At 38.2% G+C, this 22,686-nt stretch overlaps 2 protein-coding genes across 8 annotated transcripts in view; both read right to left on the bottom strand.

The window, feature by feature from the left end:
• rgs12b (regulator of G protein signaling 12b) overlaps positions 1 to 14,603 on the bottom strand; it is a 49,280-nt gene extending 34,677 nt beyond the window's left edge. For 3 of the 5 annotated variants that reach the window (XM_067441257.1, XM_067441258.1, XM_067441259.1), the window contains exons 1-4: positions 14,479 to 14,603; positions 12,946 to 13,017; positions 10,619 to 12,704; positions 265 to 375 (exon numbers count right to left, since the gene is read on the bottom strand). In XM_067441257.1, coding sequence (XP_067297358.1) covers positions 265 to 375; positions 10,619 to 12,631 — 2,124 coding nt within the window. In that variant the 5' untranslated portion in view covers positions 12,632 to 12,704; positions 12,946 to 13,017; positions 14,479 to 14,603. Of the gene's footprint in view, positions 1 to 264; positions 376 to 10,618; positions 12,705 to 12,945; positions 13,018 to 13,722; positions 13,816 to 14,478 lie in introns of those variants that run through there. The other 2 variants (XM_067441255.1, XM_067441256.1) reach the window with 2 other exon arrangements.
• Positions 14,604 to 18,160: 3,557 nt separating this feature from the next.
• htt (huntingtin) overlaps positions 18,161 to 22,686 on the bottom strand; it is a 68,468-nt gene continuing 63,942 nt past the window's right edge. For all 3 annotated transcript variants that reach the window (XM_067441249.1, XM_067441250.1, XM_067441251.1), the window contains 5 exons: positions 22,420 to 22,651; positions 21,998 to 22,103; positions 21,743 to 21,905; positions 19,962 to 20,122; positions 18,161 to 19,857 (listed from right to left, as the gene is read on the bottom strand). In XM_067441249.1, the coding sequence (XP_067297350.1) occupies positions 19,644 to 19,857; positions 19,962 to 20,122; positions 21,743 to 21,905; positions 21,998 to 22,103; positions 22,420 to 22,651 (876 nt within the window). In that variant the 3' untranslated portion in view covers positions 18,161 to 19,643. The remainder of the gene's footprint in view (positions 19,858 to 19,961; positions 20,123 to 21,742; positions 21,906 to 21,997; positions 22,104 to 22,419; positions 22,652 to 22,686) is intronic.

The following is a 22,686-nucleotide window of genomic DNA, read 5'->3' as shown; positions in this document are numbered from 1 at the left end:
GGCGTACAGCCGATGCTTCATAAATAAGGCCCCTACAGTTCTACTCGCCAAAAGGTTGATTGTGTGTGTTTGTTTCACTTTTCATGTCTCTTGTCCCTGAAGCACTGCGTAGGTTGCTCATTCCTTATGTAATCATTCCCAACCCTCCGGCTGATAGGATCGGAATGCTGGGAAGGTTTTAAGTGAAAATGAGAGAGAGATACAGAGAAAGGTGGAGGCCTACGTCTGGAGAGGGGAAAAAACGAAGCATTTGGGGAACCTCACCTCAAGGTCGTCGAGTGAGCGAGCCATACTGAGACGCTTGGAACGTCCAAAAGATCGTCTGCCGGAGGAACGCTGAGGAAAGCCCATAGTGATGCTTTTGAACCTTCCACCCTGTGAGAAACAGAGGGAAAGACATTAGTAACGTAGACATGACAATTTCCCATTTTTTGTACTGTGTTTGACCAAAATATTTATAATGCAATTGTCCTCATTATACAATACATATTTCAGGGTTCGTACAGATATTGTAAAATGAAATTTTACCCCTTTTTGGTTTCAAGGACTTCAATCAGAGATCTCACTTATCAAAAAATGTTTTTATCTTAAACACTAAAAAGGTAAATAGATACTGGCATGGTCTGATGAATCACGTTTTCTTATATATAGTTTGTAATAGCCATTATTATTCAACACATAATATTTTATATAACAATGCTGGCATGCTATGATAAATATATTGCCTTTAAATTTTGTAAACTGACCGCCCAACCCCTGATAAAAAAATAAATATATATATATATATATATATATATATATATATATATATATATATATATATAAAAATCAAACAATCAAAAAAATGATTTCACATATATTGTCTTTCAATAATGCACTTCTCAAGTACACCTTTTCAAGGGTTTTCAAGGACTTAAATTTCAGTAAGTTAAATTCAAGAACTTTAAGCACCTCATACGAACTTTGATATTGCGATGCATACGTTAAAATTCACAATGTTACAAAGTTTCATGCAATTATAATTGGAACGCAACAGAATTTCCACCAGATAAGGGACAATATAGTTTGGGGTCAAGATGAAATTAATACTTTTATTCAGCAAGGATGCATTCAATTGATCAAAAGTGATAGTAAGTCTGTTGCATTATTACAAAAATATTTTTTTTAATAAATGCTATTCTTTGAAACTTTCTATATTTAAAGAAACGTTTTAGAGTTTTCACCAATTCATTAAGCAGCACAACAGTTAATACATGTTTCTTGAGCACCAAATCATTTCTGAAGGATTATAATGATAGTTTACTCGTGATCATTCATCCGACCTCTACACAGTTTACATCCTTCATCCATAATTCAGTCTGGTGGTCAGGTTGAATAATTACATGACAATTTCCACCAAAACTGTCTCTTGAGAGATGTAAGTGATACATGTTTTGTCTCCCTCTCACTATTTTTGAACTTTCCTCATCCACTCCATGTGTGAAATACACAGAGGAGCCAGTAAACAACTCTCGTCGCACTGTTTGATTTCATTATGGTGATAGCACAAGATCACATGAACAGACACAGAGTTTGCTCCCTCCCTTAGGGAAATGAGAATGCGCTTTGGTGTACGTGCAAAAACTTAACTGTGAAGGTTACCATAATGTTTTTTTTTTTTTTTTTTTTATCAGCAAAGTTTTATGAGGATTTCCCATTGAGGGTTTTAATTTAAGTGTGATGTTTTTGCTACTAGCATCACCACACAGTTTTACTAAAATACATACATATACACACACACATTTTTCTTTTAATTTAAGTATTTCTTGCATTTGTAAAACTTTCAACTGCCACTAAAGTGATAGGGTGGTTGTTAGGGTGTTTCTTTGCTGCCCAAAGTCTGCGATATTTTGGTTCCTAGATATGACTTTCTTAAAGGAACACTCCACCGTTTATAGAAATAGGGCTTATTCAACTTCTTTCCTACATTTAGATATGCGGACAAATGCATTTTTGTCTCAGTGTATGCAATGTTTTAGTGTGCCAGGGTCGCCGTTAGCTTAGCTTAGCATAATGAATGTAATCCTATGTTGCCAGCTAGCATGTCCCGAGTAAAAATGTTCCAAAAAAACCCTACCAAATTACTTCTCGTGGCCTGCGTATTCACAACGAGTACAAATAGCGCTGCAGAGTAAGACTAGGCAATTTCCTAGGCAGATATTGACTTATTACTATATTACGGGGAAGCACAGGCGAAGAACTACTACATGTGCACAGAGATATCACGGCTCTTATCCTCACGTCCTCCAGCTGTTGAGAAATCGCAATGTGTTGCGAGATATCTCAGCGCCCAAGTAGCAGTGCTTCGCCTGTCTTAATCTGCATCGCTATTTGTACTCGTTGTGAATACGCGAGCCACAAGAAGTAATTAGGTGGGTTTTATTTATTTTTTGGATCACTTTTACTCGGGACATGCTAGCTGGCAACATAGGATTCGATTCATTATGCTAAGCTAAGCTAGCGGCGACCCTGCCAAACTAAAACAATGCATGTACTGAGACAAACTGCATTTGCCCACATATCTACATGTAGGAAAAAAGTTGAATAAGCCCTATTTCTAAAAACTGTGGAGTGTTCCTTTAAATGTAACAACTAGTTAGACTGTGGGCTAAAAAGATCCTTTGTCTTTTTGTCAATTATATAGTAATTTATGAAGCAGCTTTCTTTTTGTCAATGCAGCGAATTTATGTGATTAACTTGAACTTGTAAACTGCGAGGGGAAATCTTTTGCCCTCAGACAAAAAATTTGATAGTATGAATTCCTACTGAAATTACTAAATTTCGCCAACGAAAACACACCAAATGACAGAATACGTGACTGCACTTTAAAAGCATCCTCCACCCTTAAAATTACAATTCTCTGCCTCCTGTCATCCCAAATCTGTACAACTTTCTTTCTTCATGTGAAAAACAAAAAAAGATATTTTAAAAATCTTGGTACTCAAACAGTTTTGGTGACTACTGACTCCCAATGTAGAGTAAATGGTGAGAGAATTTCTTTTTTAGGGTGAACTATTCCTTTAAGGGCGAACTATTCCTTTAAGTCTAAGGGGTTTTTTTTGCCTAATTTGTCATGTACCAGGTGCAAAGCCTCACAGAAACAGTATTTACACATTCTCAAAACATTTACCTCATATAAAAGAAAGTATTTTAAGTTAACAAATAAAAATACACACATCAGGATTAACCCTAATCAATTCTGTAAATACTTAATGACGCGACACCATGTCATGTTTTGCGTTCGGAGAAAGCCTAACAGCAACACCAGACAGAGAACCCGAAGGACGAATGTACAAAGATGGGCAAACTATTTGTCAGGGTGTCAGACGGAGACGCAGGCTGAGAGGGATAATTTTCATAGGCTAAACTTTAGAGACTGATTGTTCAGATGACGAGCAGCATAATCAAATGGTCTCCTGTGTTGCCTAGAAACATTGAGCACTTTGTGTGTTCAGGCTCATCATTATGACACATCAAGTGCTAACAAACATATGCACACACACAAATATGCCAACACATGTGACTACATGCACATGAGGGTCAGGAGAATAGTACATACTTTAGCTATGCACATGTATGTTTCCACATTTAAAGGGATAGTCACACCAAAATGAAAATGCTGTCATCATTTACTCACCAATATTGTTCCAAATCCTTGTGACTTTCTTTCTTATTCAGAACACAAAAGAAGATATTTTGAAGAATGTTGGTAATCAAACAGTTTTCCTCAAAATATTTTCCTTTATGCTCCCCAGAAGAAAGTAAGTCATAGAGGTATGGAATTACGGCGAGTACACAATGACAGAATTAACATTTTTGGTGAACTATCCCTTTAAGTCTAACAAGAAGAGACATTTACATAATATCTCTCTCCATCACAAGCATGCAAAGACATCATGATCATTCACATACCATAAAAGGAATCCTTAGAGAATCAGTAGGGGACAAATGATCAGTGCAATGGAAACACATGAACACAGGTCAGGACCCTTAAAAGATATTACAGTTAAGAAAAACTGTTCATTACGGCACCTGTTAGTATGTGCGACATATTAGGGAGCAAGTGGACATTTTGTCGTCAAAGCTAATGTGATGAATGCAGGAAAATAGGGCAAGCGTAAGGATTTGAGCAAGTTTGACAAGGGCCAAATTGTGATGGCTAGACGACTGGGTCAGAGCATCTTCAAAATGGCAGCTCTTGTGGGGAGTTTCCAGTCTGCAGTGGTCTAAAGTGGTCCAAGGAAGAAATAGTGGTGAACCGGCGATAATGCTGGTTCTGATAGAAAGGTGTCAGAAAACACAGCGCATCACAGTTTGTTGCGAATGGGGCTGCATATCTGCAGACCAGTCAGGGTGACCATGCTGACCCCTGCCCACCGCTGAAAGTGCCAACAGTCGGCACATGAGCACCAAAACTGAACCATGGAGCAGTGAAGAAGGTGGCCTGGTCCATATGAATCACGTTTTCTTTGACAACACGTGCATGGCCAGGTACGTGTATCGCTTACCTGGGGAACACATGGCACCAGGATGCACTATGGGAAGAAGGCAAACCAGTGGAGGCAGTGTGATGCTTTAGGCAATGTTCTGCTGAGAAACCTTGGGTCCGTTCATCCATGTGGATGTTACTTTGACACGTACCACCTACCTAAGCATTGTTGCAGACCATGTACACCTTTTCATGGAAACGGTATTGGTACCCTAGTGGATGTGGCCATTTTCAGCAGGATAATTGTGCCCTGCCACAAAAGCAAAAATGGTTTAGGAATGTTGTGAGGAGCACAACAAAGAGTTTGAGGTGCTGACTTGGCCTCCAAATTCCCCAGAACCCCAAGTCCGATCCATGGAGACCCCACCTCGCAACTGGCAGGACTTAAAGGATCTGCTGCTAACATCTTGGTGCCATATACCACAGCACACCTTTAGGGGTCTATTGGAGTCTATGCCTTGATGTGTCAGGGCTATTTTGTCAGCAAATGGGGGACCAACACAATATTAGGTCATAATGTTATGTCTGATGGGTGTATGTAAAGCATATCATTGTATGAACTTAGTGACTATGACAAAATAGGCAATTCTTGTTTTTTAATTTAATATTAAACATTGAAGTGCGTGTTTCTGTGCACATTTTTTTTTAAAATATTGTGACCTCATAATCTTTAATCAAAATAACTTCCCTTTCCTCTTTCATCTTTTATCTAGTGACATGTTTACTGATGAGAGGGCGTGATAACCTGTCACTCGCATGGCATCACATCAATAGCAAATCACCACATCCAATGAAATCAAATTGAGATCATTGTTCTTGTTCGAGAAGCACTTGTTTAACTAAGATACATGTCACCGTGTGGAAGAAAAAACTATTGCAACATCCATTTCATGGCGACTTTAAAGAAGAGGAAAAACTAAAGATTTAAACCAAAAATTTAAAGAAAACAAAAAGACTGCTCTCGTAGTTCCAACAACTGTTCTTATATTCTGCATCCTTTCTGGATGCCTGGATACGAGGATAGCCATATTGGGTATAATAAAAAAAACAAAAAAAACATCAGTCATAGAGGAAAAGGAGAGACAAGCATGAGTGACCCACTCTTCAGAACCCCAGCGGTTCCCATGGTAATTGAGCAGCACGCCGTTGTGAACTAATCGATAGGAAATATCATGGACTAAACTACATTCCTCTGATGAATCTTTCAGGCGGTTGATGAAAAGAAGCATAAAGCTGACAACTTGGGTTTTGGAACACAACACTAAATGTTCCAGATGTTAGTGAGAGCTGCTCTTTTTTGTGTGTATTACTTAGAAGTTGAATCCTAGGAGGGATTTTTTTAAAGTTTTATATTTATATACTTCAAAAGACTAATTAAAGAGAGAGAGAAAAAAACAGAAACATGATGCTCATATGACTATGCTTACAGCCTAAAGCTCTTTTTTTAGGTTGCCAAAAAGTGAATGGTAGGTATACAAGCTGAAAAGTCTCAAAGTACCACATTCTCTCCTGTTTTTAACATATCATATCCCTTATTGATCTATTGATTTATATATTCTATAACTATACTATGTGTAGCTTTCTTTCAAAACCATTTTTCTGTTATAGTTTCTTTCTCTATCTATCTCCCCTCTTAAAGTGATAGTTCACCGTAAAATTAAAATGACCCAGTGATTTACTCACCCTCAAGCCATCCTAGCTGTATATGACTTTCTTCTTTCAGACGAATACAATCAGAGTAATATTAAAGAATGTTTTGGCTAATCCAAGCTTTATAATGGCAGTGAATGGCAGCCCAAAAATGTGGGGCCATTCGCTACCCTTATAATGCTTGGAATAGCAAGGACATATTTTACTCCAATTGATTCGTCTGAAGAAAGAATGTCATACAGCTAGGATGGCTTGAGGGTGAGTAAATCACTGGGTCATTTTCAAAAGGATAGTTCACCCAAAAATGAAAATTCTGTCATCATATACTCAACTTAAGGGTGAGTAAATGGTGACAGAATTATCATTTTTGGGTGAACTATCCCTTTAAGGTGCAGTTGTGTTAGGATTGAGATAACATCATGGATTCCTGTGGGGAGCAGAAGACGTACTTTGCGCTACATAGACCTTTTAGACTTATCAGGGAGGAGCTATCTTTGAAGAGCTCTGAGGAGCTGTCTTTCCTGTTTACTTCATCCATGAGGAGGGAATGACAAACCATACCAAGAACGTTACTATAAAAACATAAGTTATCTGTTTATCGGTTTCATAACCATCTCAAAACTATCTCGCTCTCTGTAGGACTGTGAAGCAAAGCTTTCACAGTACAATTACAATCCAGACACTACGAAAAGTACTCATATATAGTCAAAACCATAACCATCTCAATCTTTTATGATAAAACAACACTCCACAAGGATGTTTAAGCATTAAGGCCCGTGCAGGAACAATAACTAGCGGACTACACATATGTTCTGATTATTATAAAGAGCGCACTGTTGTCGTTTGCTGCTTTAAATGCTCTATAGTTCTTAAAGCAGAAATGGATTCTGATTGTCAATCATGAAAGTGACTTTAAAAATATTGCTTCTTTGTGCATTGTTATGGTTGAGATGTGGACTTGCTATTCTTTTACATTTAGAACAATTTTTAGAACTATATCTTTATCGATATGGTTATTGCTTGGTGTAACTGGCCTTTAGAGTCCATTTTTGGTTATGATTCAGAAGAGCGTGTTAACTTTGACAACATTTCTCTTTCCTCAAGTCTTGACATGACTTAAGTGGAATTCACAATACATAAGGCTCACAGTTGTACTCATTGTAGGTGGGTAGTTTACAAATAATATGAACATGAAATAGTGAACAGTTATTGGTAACACTATTTTGATGGTTCCTTTTAAAAATTCTGTTGACAATTAGTAACTTCGCAACTACATTAATTAACTGTCATCAGAGTATTAGTAGACTTTCAGCTTAACATCTGCTAACTATTTATTGTGATGGTCCTCCAAGAGCCATTATAAGTAACTTTGCATGTGAACTCTACATGTGAACTTATTCTAATCTTAACCCTTCCAGTCTACTAATACTCTACTAACATACTAATGAGAGTTAGTAGACATGTAGGTGCAACGTTACTTAAAATAAACAGAATGTGTTAAAGGGACCATCAAAATAAGGTGAAACCTAAATCTTATACAGCAGATACAGTTGGGCCCATTTTTGTAATGACTTTTAGTCAAATTGTGTTAAAGAGATTTTTGACATATGTCAGTTGTATTCATTACATTAACCATAGACAATAAGGGGCCTCAACATTTTTTTTTTCTATTACTTAAAAAAAAAAAACTATTTTATTATAATATGAAACCAAACAATGTTTGTGCAATAAAAGTAAATAATAATAAATAAAATAACTTAATACCACCTTTAAACCACAGAATAATCATTTGAAAATAAAATGCATTTAGGAGTCAAAATAGATGGAGAAGAATCATCATATCCTGCAACAAGGTATTTGACCTGTTTGGCACAGACAGTCGAACAGTGCCGCCTGTTGGTGAGTAGGATATCTACTCATGACCACATGTGGATGCCAAGCAAGTGCTACGTTTTCTCTATCTCTTTCATGATGTCACAAAACAGACAATAAAGTTTCAACTAAAATAATGAAAGGAATCACTGTGAATAGACGTAAAGACCCAATGTATTTTCAGTATTGATTTTTTTCCCCTGGTGTTTTACCTGTGTTTTGAATTACACATTTTATTTTGTTGCGTTTTAGGTTAAGGTTAAAAGGTTGTCGTAAAATTAACAGATAATGCACCTTAGCAACTACACGTTTTAATAATTAAGGAATTTTATCATGTTTATACATGTTTTTATTACCACATTAATGGGTTAGTTCACCCAAAAATAAAAATTCTGTCATTAATTACTTACCCTAATTTCGTTCGACACCCGTAAGACTTTCGTTCATCTTCACAACACAAATGAGGATATTTTTGTTGAAATCCAACGGCTCAGAAAGGCCTTCATTGACACCAATGTCATTTCCTCTCTCAAGACCCATAAAAGGCACTAAAGACGTCATTACAATGCTCATCTCACTACAGTGATTCCACAATAATTTTATGAAGCGACGAGAATAGTCTTTGTGCGCAAAAAATCTAAATAATATAGTCATGGTCTGATTTCAAAACAAAGTTAGCGCATTGATTTATCATGATCCGGAAGTTTAAAACTGCTGAAATCACGTGACATTGGCGATCCGAACCATGAATCGATACACTGATTCATAACGTTCGAAACATTGTTTTGAAATCAGTCATCACTATATAAGTCGTTATTTATTTATTTTTTGCGCACAAAAACTGTTGTTGTTTTATAAAATTATTGTAGGAGCCACTGTAGTGAGATGAGCATTGTAACGACGTCTTTAGTGCCTTTTATGGGTCTTGAGAGAGGAAATGACATTGGTGTCAATGGAGGCCTCTCTGAGCCATCGGATTTCAACAAAAATATCTTCATTTGTGTTCTGAAGATGAACGGAAGAATACGGGTGTGACATGAGGGTAAGTAATTAATGATAGAATTTTCATTTTTGAACAAACCCTTTAATTTAGAGAGAACATGAAATATTTACAATTTTCAAATCACACTATTTAAATTACTTAGTGTAGGCAGTGTATTACATTTTGTGAAATGCCACAATAAAATGCCACTTTCCTTTATACATACAATGTATAAATTTAAACATAAAATGATTGAACAAGTGATTGAACAAGCAGAGAATGAACTGAAAACAATTCCTTAAAGGAACACAGGCCAATGATGCCTGATATGTCTTACTGTATTTAGTAGTCCCTGAAGCTATTGTCAAAGCACAGATGATGATGATGTAACCGCTACTGTACTATTCTGGGAAATCCAATCAATGCTGTCTGTTTTGTTGCTTTGGGCCTGTGGACATTGTTGGCTCCAGGAGCAATTCTGGGCAACTGTAAATGACAACTGTACATAAAGCCTGGTTTAAATGGTGTGGAACACAGATATTATTCATATTTGATTTAGGATTTTTGTTACAAAATATCTGAGAATATGTGTAAATTTAGAAAGCTTAGTAATTCAGCCAATAGTCAGCTACCTAAAGAATACTGATATTTCATCCTCATGTGAAGTTTCTTGGAATACATTGGAGTCAAAAGAAATACTTTTATGGCAATTCCCAATCTAGCCTACTAAACTTCACCGTTTCAGATGGGTTTTGCATCAACATGAATCGATGATGACTGAATTTTCCTGTTTGGGTAAACTATTTCTGAAAGTATCTCATTTAGATTGATTTAGCATCTACCACCCAGATTCAAGACTTCAATATGAGTGATCTGCTGTCAGCTGCTAGAGGCCCATCAGTGGCAGCCAGAGCAAAGTAGGAGCTCACAGCCATTTGAACTCAAAATTTTCCATTGGGAGATTGATACGAACCCAGCTTTGTATCTCAATCTTCTCGTCTCAGGGTCAGTTTTAACATGTTCCCTCCAAGCGAGGAGCCACAGCTGAACCAGCAAATGGGAATGAGGTATTTTCAGCCTGGCTATGCATGTCACCTATTTGACAGAATTCTTTTTGACAGTGTGCAGTTTTACTAAACGAAGCGAAACAACACATTTTAAACAAAACAATTGAGAATATCAGTTGGAGTGAAATGTTGTGATTCATTGTTTGTGTTGTTTGGAAAGGATAAAATTCCCAATGCAATTGAAAACAGCAAAAGATCATGCTGTGCCTGATAATAAGAACAAGGGGAAAAGTGCTATCCATTCCAGGCACATTAAGGATTCCAGGCTGCAAGGTTTTTTCTTTTTCATTTCACAAACAGTGGTTTGAGTAACACATTCCCTGGCTCATTAACCAGCGTACTGCACTAATAACAAATTTAAAATAAATTACTCACTAATTCTCACCTTAGTATCAATTACTATTGTAATTTTGAATGCACTTCAATTTGGGGTCAACTCCTCTTGAATTCAGTAGCCTTACTGATTTTGATCAAAAGTACAGAAATTGCATTGATAATCCAAAAAAAATTATATCTTACCTTCTTCTCTGAATCTTTCGTTCTTTTGCCATCGTTCAGTTGCTCTCGTAGGTTCTTCTCCCCAAACAGCTTCTTAGTCCACTCGTCCTTCTGTGCATGGAGCCGGTGAGGCTGTGAGGCGATCTCGCCTGCAGCACGGTACCGGTCGGCTGGAATCTTACTCATGGGTGGTGGCAGGGTGCTACAGTTAGCACTGGACCATCCGTCTGTAGACTCTGCATAAGACTCCTGATCACTGCTGTGTCCTTGACGCCAATCTCTCAGGACGTGAACTGGCAGCCAACGTTGGCCTGATGCCCCCGTCACCTTCTTGCCATGGGCGGAAAAGTGGGAGCGTGAAGGAAGGCCCGACACATCCAGTCGTGAGGAGGAGTTCAGATGCCTGCCAGAAAGCAGAGGTGGGTCAGTGTGGGAATGTGGATGCGGCTGAGGGTGCTCTACGAACTGGTCAGGGCGGTAGCCATTTCGATGAGAGATTGGTGGTGGCGGTGGTGGAGGAAGACCTCCTAGGACACTTTGGCTGCGAGATCCTGGAGGGTTTTCCCATAGTCCTGTGGGAACATGCCGACCAGGGTTTGCACCCAAGTCAACCAAGAGGACTCGGTTGCTTTTCTCCTCAGGCAAGAAGTTGCCAATGCCACTGTCGCTGTTGCTGCTTGTGCTGTTGTTCTGCTGAGCATCCAGGTCTCCATCAAGAAAAGCTCGAGCTCGCATACCCTCTATAGATTCTCCCATATCGCGGTACAGCACGGACACAAACTGTAGAAGAGGCTGGGAAGTCGGTGGGAACTCCAAGCAACCACTGGTATCTGGATCAGGAGTGCATTCAAAGCCAAAACGTCGAGCAACACCTTGATGGATCTTATGATGGCAGAGTTCTGGGTCTACAATAAAGACGTGACAAGATGTACGCAACCCTTGCTCCTCCTCACCATGTCTATGTACGCCATGGTCGTTTGTGGCCTGCATGGTGACAAGGCCAAAGAAGCGGCGGTCGTCTGGACAAACAGCACTGAATGCTAACTTCTCTGCAGGGTAAGTGGCTAGAACAGCGCCTCTGTCGTTGCATAGCTGTACACAATCATGCATGACTTTGAGCAGAACCAATGAGTGCACTTTTTGTTCGGCGCGCAGACGCCGCATACAGCCACGAATTGCCTGAAGGCTGTCGCTTTCCAGATTAGAACTTGTAGAAGCTAATTCAATGGATCCCAGGTAACCAACAATCATCCCAACGTTGAGTATTCCCGCAGAGTCTGCAGTTTGCAACAAGGAAAATTCATCTTGCTGTTCAAACATATCAATGAAAACAGAGTCATCACTGAGCACTTTGGCCATCTCCTCTTCAGTGAGCAAGTTGGGATCACTCCGTCGGGTGCTAGTGTTACAGTAAGGAAAATCTGGCTCTGAGAGAGCCCTTGTTTTAGAAGTAGAGGCACAAGCTACTGCTTTCTCTGAGCTGCTGGATGAGTGGCTAGAATTTTCAAAGATCATGTTAAAGATTCCACCAGACTGCATTTCTGCTACAACGCGTTCTGCACGGTTTATGCCTAGTGTCTTTGAGTCTATCTTTGGCCTCAACCAGTGGCTTTTGTGGTCATGGAACCCCAATTCTTCATCGCTTGAACATGAATCTAGCTGTGCGTGGTTCTGACCACCTTCGGCAATGACCAAGTGTAGGACACCTGTGCACCGACCAATCAGCTTAACAACATCCTCGTGAGATGCTTTGGACACATTGATGTCGTTCACACTCAGGATCTGATCTCCAGAGCGAAGGCCCACATAGTCAGCCGGACTACCCTTCAGGATGCAGTTCAGCACACACGGAGACTGACCAGATAGTGTGAAGCCATAGCCTGTTCGTCCCCTTGCAACCTCCACCCCTCTTATGCGCGCAGACGGCTGGGCATTCCCACGTCTCCTGCCTTGCTCTGATTGTCTGAACATTCTTCTTTTAGTCCCTGTTTCGCTCTCTTCTGACGAGGGCTTCACAAATGCAGCGAGTTTCATGATATCATCCTTTAACTCCAAAGCCCCAGTCTAAGGCGCTAATGTGGTGCATGCTTAAATATTCACAGAATACCTTTACAAAGAAGAGAGGGAAAAGTTAATTAATGCACTGACCAATTATTCAACATAGTAAGAGAAATTTATGTGGGAAATGTGTACAGATTTCAGTTGTTCAATATAAAAATGCATTTCAAGTTGATTAAAATATTAGATAATCATTCAAACTTTTTAAAATGTTGTCATTCTTAGTCATGATTATAGTCTACAATGGGTTTTTGTACAGATATATAGTTTTTACTCATCCCCTTACTCACCTGCCAACCCCAAGGAACATTGTAGCAGAGAGCTCACCTTGCTGCAGGTGAGAGGCAGGGTAGCGGTTGTAACTAGACAACAGAATTAGGGCACACTAATAAGAGCACACCAGACAGCCCTCATGCAGTATTTACATTTATAAATAAAAATGTCAAAAACTAACTTTTCTTAAAAATTGGTGTAATGTGTCTGCAGGTCAATGATTTTGCCCAGATCTATTCAAAAATACATCAAAAAGTAACTTATTTCAATAGTATGGGTGAATTTAGGTTGATTGGGATGCTTTTTGCCATTGAGATGGTTGGGGAAAAGTGTCCCAATCAACCTGAATTCACACCTATGTGATTTAACATCTTTTGTGATCAGCATGCTTTCATTTAAGTCAAATTATTTTTCATATTTTTTTCCATGCTTCCAGTCAGTCATTAAATATCTATGTAATGTAGACTAACTATACACATAGATATGTGAAACCAGCATACAACTACAAGATTTCTAAGAACCATGGAACATGTTTTCAAAATATATTTTTTATCCTCTGCATTGACACATACATAACTGACTGTTATAATGTATGTCAAATATAACCATATAGAACTAACAATATTTTAAGTAAAAAATAATAAAATACAATCCTTATCTAATAGTTATACATTAAAAAGGCAGAGAACAGTTAACTTAGGTGCTAGAAAAGTGGCGTGGAGTTAGCATTTTATAATAATATCATATGTGTTAGGAAGAACACGCCTAAAAACGGATAGGATACATGGACTCACAAATGTAATAGTGTTTATCATCGATATCTTTCCCTATTGTTCGCAAGACTTTCTAAGATGCGAAGTAGACGACTCATCCGCTCTTGCTTACGGTCCCGCCTTCTTTTCCTTATTGTTGGAATCTGGTTGGAATGCCAACGAGTCAACGTACGTAACCATGACAATGGAACTGTCGCTAGATATTTCTCATCGCTCATTGGTTTCCATGGCTGTCAATCATATCCACAACGACCCAAACCCTGTTCGACAGTCAGCCAACTGACCACAAAAGTTATGCTACAGGTGTCCAAAACAACACGAGCGAAAACGACAAAAAGTTAAACAACGTAAACATCTTAATACTTAAGTTCCCGATTAATTTAATATTTAATAGCGGTAGAGAGCCGAGCTGCCTCGGTATTGGTTTTCGCGAGGAACAGCTGGCCAGTGAGTAATATCCAAGTTAACGGTATTGAATTATCGGCATCAGTAGTCAAGATACTGACAAGAGTAACATCAATTGAGACAACACAACTTGTTAAAAACTATAAAACATATGGATACGCATACGGTTAAATAATATTATTTACCTAAAAAGTCTGGAAGTTTTAATATCCGTAGAAAGCACAAGAAGTTCCAAAGGCTACATTGCTAACATTAGCCGCCACTTCCCAAAAACTTTACTGTGAGGAATAAATAACGCATTCCTACCATTACAGTACAGAGAATAATGAATTATAAATCATAACTATATATTCAGTAATGTAGTGTTCTTACTTGTGACGGATGTGTCCCAACCTGATGTGAAGTTTAATGACATAGTAACCTTAGTGCTGTATAAGGAGTAAACAAAAGGAGAGGGCAGCTGGTGTGTGGACAGCAGAAGCAGGAGGAGGAGGAATCCACATCTCAAGGTTTTTTTTTTTCTTTTTCTTTTTTTCTTCTTCTTCTTCTTTAAGGACAGTACCGGTAGGCCTATGCGGGTTTCCCCCCTCACATGATAATGCATTTAGATGTATAATTAGGTTTATCCTTACAGTGTTATACATTTAGTGTTAAATATATATTTAAATGGCATAAAGTAAAAATATCCTGCCATGTTCACCCTAGAAGAACCATAAACCCCCCAAAAATGTAGTTCTTTTGGTCTATAAAAAGGAAATGTTGAGATTTTGTGTAAGCTTTTTCCATAACACAAAGCATGAGTTCAAGTTAATTTCAAGTTCATTACTTAATTACTCAAGAGCAAGGTTCATTAGCTGATTGAACAGTGAATACTGTTGTCACTTCCTGTTTAGACACTGCTGTTGACCCAGCATAAATATAAATTTAAAATTTAAATACTTTTTGTAGATTATTTATAGCTCTTAAAATTACAAATTCAGTTACATTACTGACACGCACAGCATCATGTTCACTATCTTTGTGGGGACTCTCCATAGACTAAATGGTTACTGTACTAACTGTATATTCTATATTCTAATCCCCCTGCACTAACCCTACCCATCACACAAAACTTTCTCCAATTATACATAAAAAACAACAACAAAAAAACAGTGACACTAGTCCCCATGAGTCTGTGCATTAAGGTCTAATTCCCCAATGGGATAGAAAAACATGAACGCACGGCGCGCACACACACACACACACACACACACACACACACACACACACACACACACACACACACACACACACACACACACACACACACACACACACACAGCCCTGGGCTTGAAATCCCCCCATTCGTTCTGCTCAAAGTGAATAACCTGCACAGTGCACTCTTCAGAGGATTAACAGCATAAACACCTAAAATACATTATCTAGCAAACATCTCACCTTGGAGTAAAAATGTGACAAGCCTTGCTCTTGGAGTAAACCTAAACAAACAAACAAAAACAAAAAATTATAAATTATAAATAGAAAAAACTAAAATGTAATAAAATAATAATGAAAAAGTAGCCTATATCAAAATATTTCAAGGCTTTTCAACCACTTTCATTTAAGGACCATATAGTAATTATAAAATCTTAGCCTATGCACTATATTGCCAGAAGTTTTGGGACACCTGAATTTACACACATTAACTTTAATGACATGCCATTCCTAATCTGTAGGGTTTATATGGATTTGGTCCACACTTTGAGCTATAACAGCATGAACTCTCAAGGTTTAGGAGTGTTTATGGGAATTTTTGACCATTCCTCTAGAAATGCATTTATGAGGTCAGGAACTGATGTTAGACAAGGGAGCCTGGCTCGCAGTCTCCGCTCTAATTCATCCCAAGTTGAATTAGAGTTCTATCAAGTTGAGGTCTCTGTGCAGGACAGTCAAGAACTTTCACACCAAACTCACTCATCCATCTCTACCATCTCTTGTCATGTTGGAACAGGAAGGGGAAAACCCCAAACTGTTCCCACAAAGTTGGGAGCATGACATTTTCCAAAATAACTTGGTATGCTGAAGCAGAGTTGCTGTTGTTCCCAATTGCTTCCACTTTGTTATAAGGACTAACAGTTGAATATTTAGTAGTAAGGAAATGTCATGAATGGACTTATTGCACAGGTGGCAACCTATCACGGTACCACACTTGAATTCACTGAGCTCCTGAGAGCAACCCATTCTTTCACAAATGTTTGTAGAAGAGGTCTGCATGACTAGATGCTTGATTTTATATAGCTGTGGCCATGGAAGTGGTTGGAACACCTAAATTCAATGATTTAGGGAAGATGTCCAGAAACTTTTGGCAATATTGTGTATATCTTTTGTGGAAGTCTCAGGAACAAAAAATATTTGTCCAATAATTGCATTCGGTCCCATCAGCGCATTCCCCAAGGCTATGCAGAGTTGAGAACATTCACAGAGCGCTGCAAACTAACAGTAGCTGGCTTTTACAGGACCTCCTGAACCAAAATGCAGGTGAGGACTAGATGGCAACCTATAACGTTGGCAATACTAACAAGGCCGGCAGAATTAATCTGCAGGAGTCAGGTAGTACAAGTCTGAGCTCTGAAAGTTGTTTACATTCATTATTAATGTAATGTTATGTGCTTTGAGACATAACGTTTAATGCTGTCTTGTTACACTTTGCAGACTACTCTGGCTGTGCATGTTCATGTGTTTTTAAAGGAGGTGTGGCTTTTGATAGCATACTGATGGGAGGGTGGGATCTAATGCTTTCAAAGCTAGCTTGCTACTAACACTCCCATTCAGAGTGAAAAACAAGTAAAAAACAACAGGCTGGATTTTATGAGTCACTAGTTGACAAGCCCTGCAATACGTCAAACAAAAACAAACAAACAAACAAACAAAAAAATACAATAAACCAAATGGACCATTTTACATCTTTTATTAATTTCTATATTATAGTTTTTCATGGTTTATTATGTTAAAACAATCCATAAAATAAATACATAATTTGTTGTCATTGTTTACAAGCCATAGTTTGCAGAAGTGAGCTAAATAAATAAGAAAAAGGGAATAGGTTTTTGCATTTTATTTTTTAAAGAAGGCTCTGGTGAAAGACCATCATGGCATTGCTGTGATACTTATGGGACATACTGCATACGTTTCAACTATATGTAAATCTCAGATAAAAGATTAAAAATGCTGAAGTAAACGCTGATCTGAGACCTGACAGGATGACTACTTTTGAAAATAGGGGAAATTGAAATAAATAGGGGAATGTGTAAAAACTATAAATCTAAATTTGCTAGAAATTAACAATATATTGCAAGGGGAGAAAATTACTTAAAAATAAGTTCCACCTCTTTCTCAAGTGAAGCTTCCTAAGCACACACAACTAAAGAATATAGAAGGTATTAACTGTCTGATGTTTATGAAGTTGTCAGTGGTGCACTTTAACACTAAAATTCTGCAGTATCGTCTCATTTGGTCCAACCACATTGGTGGTTTTTGCTAAAGGCATTCAATTTAGTCACCAAGACAGCCCAACAAGATTAAAATCTGAAGATCTTCAAAGCTGCTATCAAAAACCTGTTTTATTATTTAAATCCTTCATTTTGAATGGATCTACAATCTGTAAAAATGCAAGTATCAATTGCTATATCCCCCTTCACTAAGACAAAGCAAACATCTCAGCAATCATCGCATCAAATCATAATAAACATATCTAATGGAAATGACCAGCTAGTTGTCTCTATGGTAGCAAACGTGCCATAAATTGTGTGAATTTGCCAAATTATTTTGTCGTTGGTAGATACGATCATGTGATGTCCATATATAGAGTCGACTAACAATCACAAGTCACTCCATTTCAAATGTTGTTGTGAACTTGTGACAACATAAAATATTGAGTCAATATTGAGAGCAGACTAAAGCATGCATTCAGTTAATATGCAAGACATGTTCAGCTTGTCAGATAGGCTTACATTAACAGTGAAGGTTCCTATGCCACCCGAGCCTCCAAAAAATTGTTATTTCTCTTTACACCATCTCATGTCCACCGATGGGTGTTGTCATGCACCACAGTTTATTCGTTTAATCACAAATATTATTTCTATTACACAAATTGTACATTGATGTAAACACTCTATAGATTAAAATACATACTTCCAGTCATTACACTAGATCAATAATCATCTTACGTCCTGAGCTTTTAAAAGAAATTTAACAAATGACTGCAGATGTGTTGCAAGGGACACAGTATGTAGATTTGAGCTGTAATTTTCATATTCAGAAACCCTCATCTAAAAACCTCTCGACAGTAACTGCTATGGCTATATCAAGCCTTGTCCATAGAAAAGGACTTGAGGGATTCACATTTGTGATCTGTTTTTTTTTCTTCTCCATCTTAAAAAAATGTGTCAACTTAAAAACAACAAATATAGACAACTAAATTTTTTTAGAAGAAAAATAAACTTTGTTTCAGGCAATTCACCCCTCTTACTCAGTCACACACATTTTACATTTAAATACACAAAAATCTTATATCAATAGTCTTATGCAACGTCTTCCACATTAGAGGGGCTATACAAATTCGATTTACAATCCATTATCGCTTCAAGTGCCAGCAAACACAGAGCAAAGCAATGCATTGCCCATGCAAAAGGAATGATTTAAAACTGAGGGAGTTTTGGGTGTTGAAAGGGAGCATCTTCGATTTCTATCGGAGCAGGAGAGTATGGATTCCTGGAGAGGAAGTAAGAGACAGGCATCGTAGAAAATACCCAGATGTACTGATTTTAGTCAGGTTGGACCATACGTATCTTGGAGCAGATAAACTCCACATCTGCGGACTAAAAGATCTAATCTTGGATCGGCTGAATTCTGGAAGTGCGGGAGCTATTTTTAACAGTGTTTTCATGATGTTTGTAAAAACATTCAATATAATATGTTCTTCAGTCAGTTTGTTTGTAGCTGAAAATTCTCTTAGAATATTACGTTTCTAATGATGAAGACGCATCGTCAGTTTTGACTGCATTACCAAAAAACTTTGTGACCAGCCTCACAGTTTTGCCACAGTAATGTTCTCTGAGACCAGATGAAGAGCATTTATACATAAAAAATATGGAGAAGACAAGTCTGCATCCATATGGACTTTTGAGATGTTAAGTGACATACCGTGGTGTGACACCAGACAAATATTCTGATGTAAGTACAACTAATCTTTTTTTTTTTATTACAGATTACTGATGTTCTGGTGCATACTTCAGTGGAGGTGCAGTCTTGCTTGGATTTGTTCCACTCTCTCTAAGAGAACTTTTTGGATCAATGTATATTACAGACAGTATCATAGCAGCCAATCCCATTCCATACATTGTTGCCATGCATCCTGGTGTGTATCGTTTTTAGTGTGACGTCTTCTGCTCTTGTATTATATAACCATTTGCATTGTAGATTCTAATGATACATTACTGTTATTCATATATATATATATGTATTGTTATACATTATTGTTCTGTCTCGTATGGTCTGTATTATAGTGACGTGTCTTGGTGAATGCTCTGCAAACAGCACAGTAGTTGGTAATACGGACTACCAGGTGAGGCCACCATCTCAAAGACAGACTGGAAGGCTCTGCGGTCCAACTCCTCATCGATCTGGTGTCTGTAGAAATCCATAGCAACCAGACAAAAGAGGCTAATGTCCACTGTGTCAGACTTCCCCATGCGACTGATGACATGAGGCAGGCTAAAGATGAAAGGAGAGGTTAAGGAAAACAATGATGAAAAGAAAAGCAGGGCGTTACCAGTACAAGAGGTGCAATAATTGCACCAATATGCATTTAAGGATACAGGGCAGAGATCCACTGGCTGGTCGAGGCACTGACAAAGAAACAAGACAGGCTCCACATAGCCATGGCAACAGGTGTTCTCTGTGTGAAGTTCGACAACGAGAGTAGCACCCAATCACGGACCATGGAGGATTGCCCAGTTGCATGAAGTGTTTGAAATACCTGTTGCAAGAAATATATGCATTAAATGACTATATTAAAGTAAGGATCAGTGTTTCCCACAGATTCGAAAGCAATTTGTGGGTGGTGTACTAAAAATGTTTACCCCCAAAAAATATATATTACGGTGTACGTTATTAACATTTTAAAATTTCACATTTAAAGAAATTTAGTGTTTGACATGTCTAAACATGTAGGCTATTAAAATGAAAAACCTAAAAAAAAACATGTGGTTATGATCTGCAATACTATTATTTTTCCAGCCACAAAATTTGCCTCTTTGCATCGGAATTCTCTATTTTTACCTTAATTATTGTAATATAAATATTAGAAGAAAAGTATTTTAAGTGGTCATTAATGGACCATAATTATTGCACAAATAGTATTTAGTACCAAAAGAGCTCCTCAAAATATTCAATTAATATTATTAAACTAAAATATAGAACATTTATTTAATTGAAAAATAGGTGTATGGTAACATTTGATTATGATATTAAGGAATACCTCAGGGCTAAATACAAGAAGAGCTTAACATTAATGTTAACAATGTTGCACTCCATCACTCCATAATAAAATGATACTGTAAATGTGGTTGACGTACTAATCAATGCACATTATGCTGTACTGTTTACCAAACATTTAGGTAAATACCTGTATAGTAAAGCTGTTGTCTGTCCGCTTAAGCCATTCAAATGTATTAAGAGCGCTGGTTTGTTTAGAACAATTGAGAGCGCTATGATCCACGTGACCACGCATGCTGCCGTGAGATGAACGCATGTCGCAACTCAGTTACGATTGAATGCAACGCACCGTGTGTGTGTGTGTGTGTGTGTGTGTGTGTGTGTGTGTGTGTGTGTGTGTGTGTGTGTGTGTGTGTGTGTGTGTGTGTGTGTGTGTGTGTAAGAGAGAGAGAGAGAGACGGAGGGAGGGAGGGAGAGCAGGGAAGGAAATGCAGCCGAACGAATACGCTGCGTACATGTTTTAAATAGCATGTTTAAATCTATGTCAAAAGGCAATATGTAGCAGCCGGTGTTGATTCTGCGGTGTTGACAAATTAAGTCTATGTGTGGGAAACACTGAGGATAGTTCACAAAGAATGATTTTACTGTTTTTTCCATACAATGAAAGTCAATGGGGTCCAAATAAACTGGACCCCATTGATTTTATTCCATGTATATAAAAAATTCTATAAATAAAATATTTTTTTATGTTACACAGAAGAAATAAAGGCATAGAGGTTTGGAATGACATAAGAATGAGTCATTTTTGACAGAATTCTAAGAGGAAGTCCGACGATAGTAAAGGACGAGAGAGGACCAGGCCTGGACTTTATGTTGTGTTTTGTTTATATTTTAATATGCGTATGCGTGGCAGTCGTCCGTGGAGAGGCTACCCTTTTTAATTTCAGTTTGTTTATTTATTTATTCAAGTTTGTTGAAAGGTCAGCAATTCCCGCCTCCTCCTTCCCATAACTACAAACGTTGTTGCAATCGCTATATCATTGACAATAGAACACTGACCTGTTTTACCCACAAAATTTTGCTGAAATGTGAATGACCCTTATGAGTTAAACATTTAAGATCACAGAGTACAAAAAAAGTGCTCCCAAAAAGTAGCACTTGCCTTGTAGACCACTGTAGCCATGAATTGCGGGTAAGGCTGCTGATTGGACAGGAACTCCCCAATGACTTTGTTCATGACATCTTGCAGTGGAAAAAAGTCATCCAGGAACTGAGGAAGGATCCGGGCTACCACTCGTGCCTCACTCGGAAAGCCTTTACGAATTCTGCGGCAAGAATTTTCCATAGAAAAAATGTATTTCAACTACAGGAAAAATGAATTTTTGCATCAAGTTTCTTCAAAAACAGGAAAATGTACCTGTCAAACAGCACAGATACACGCTCCATTGCGACAATGACTGACTCGCTGTCAGGAGCTGTTGGGTCAACATCGGCAGGACGTCCAGGACTTCCCTTCTCCTTCCCTACAGTGTAAATTTATGGCCACCAGTAAGAAGAACAGTTCCTTAATGGATCCATTCAGATAAAACTAGGGTTCTATACATCCTGACTCAGGGTTTTGCAAAATAAAAATTATAAATGTTCATCTTATATAAACTTTTCACTTCATTTTACAAGAACAAAATTAAACCTTGTATAAGACACTCTCTTAACAAATTCATACTGAGGACTGCTGCTATGTGCTCTGTTAGTAGGGTAAGCATCTAAGGTGAGTCTGTTCTTATGGGGTGGTGTTAGTAGGTGGGTCAGTATTAAAGATGAAGCTGAAATGTGTCCTGCCTTCCTCTCCAGCCACACCTGTGTACATGCAGGTGAGCATGAGACCCAGGGCAGCCATGGCACGGTGTGGGCTGGGCATGTTCACACGGTCGACGCTCAGCTTGACCAGTGTCTCCGCGTCCATGCGCGACAGCTGCTCAGACAGAAGCAACCGCTCCATACCTCGCAGGACGCAGTGATAGATGATGGATGGAGTGGCCTCCTCGCTAGCAGACAGCATCATACAGCACAGCTGGATATGTAAAGGAGGAACAATAGTAGAGAGAA

This window comes from Pseudorasbora parva, chromosome 4 (genome assembly GCF_024679245.1).
Source record: "Pseudorasbora parva isolate DD20220531a chromosome 4, ASM2467924v1, whole genome shotgun sequence".
In the NCBI taxonomy this organism is placed as follows: Eukaryota; Metazoa; Chordata; class Actinopteri; order Cypriniformes; family Gobionidae; genus Pseudorasbora; species Pseudorasbora parva.
The sequence above is the reverse complement of the archived record's forward strand: the minus strand, read 5'-3'. Positions and strand labels throughout refer to the sequence as shown.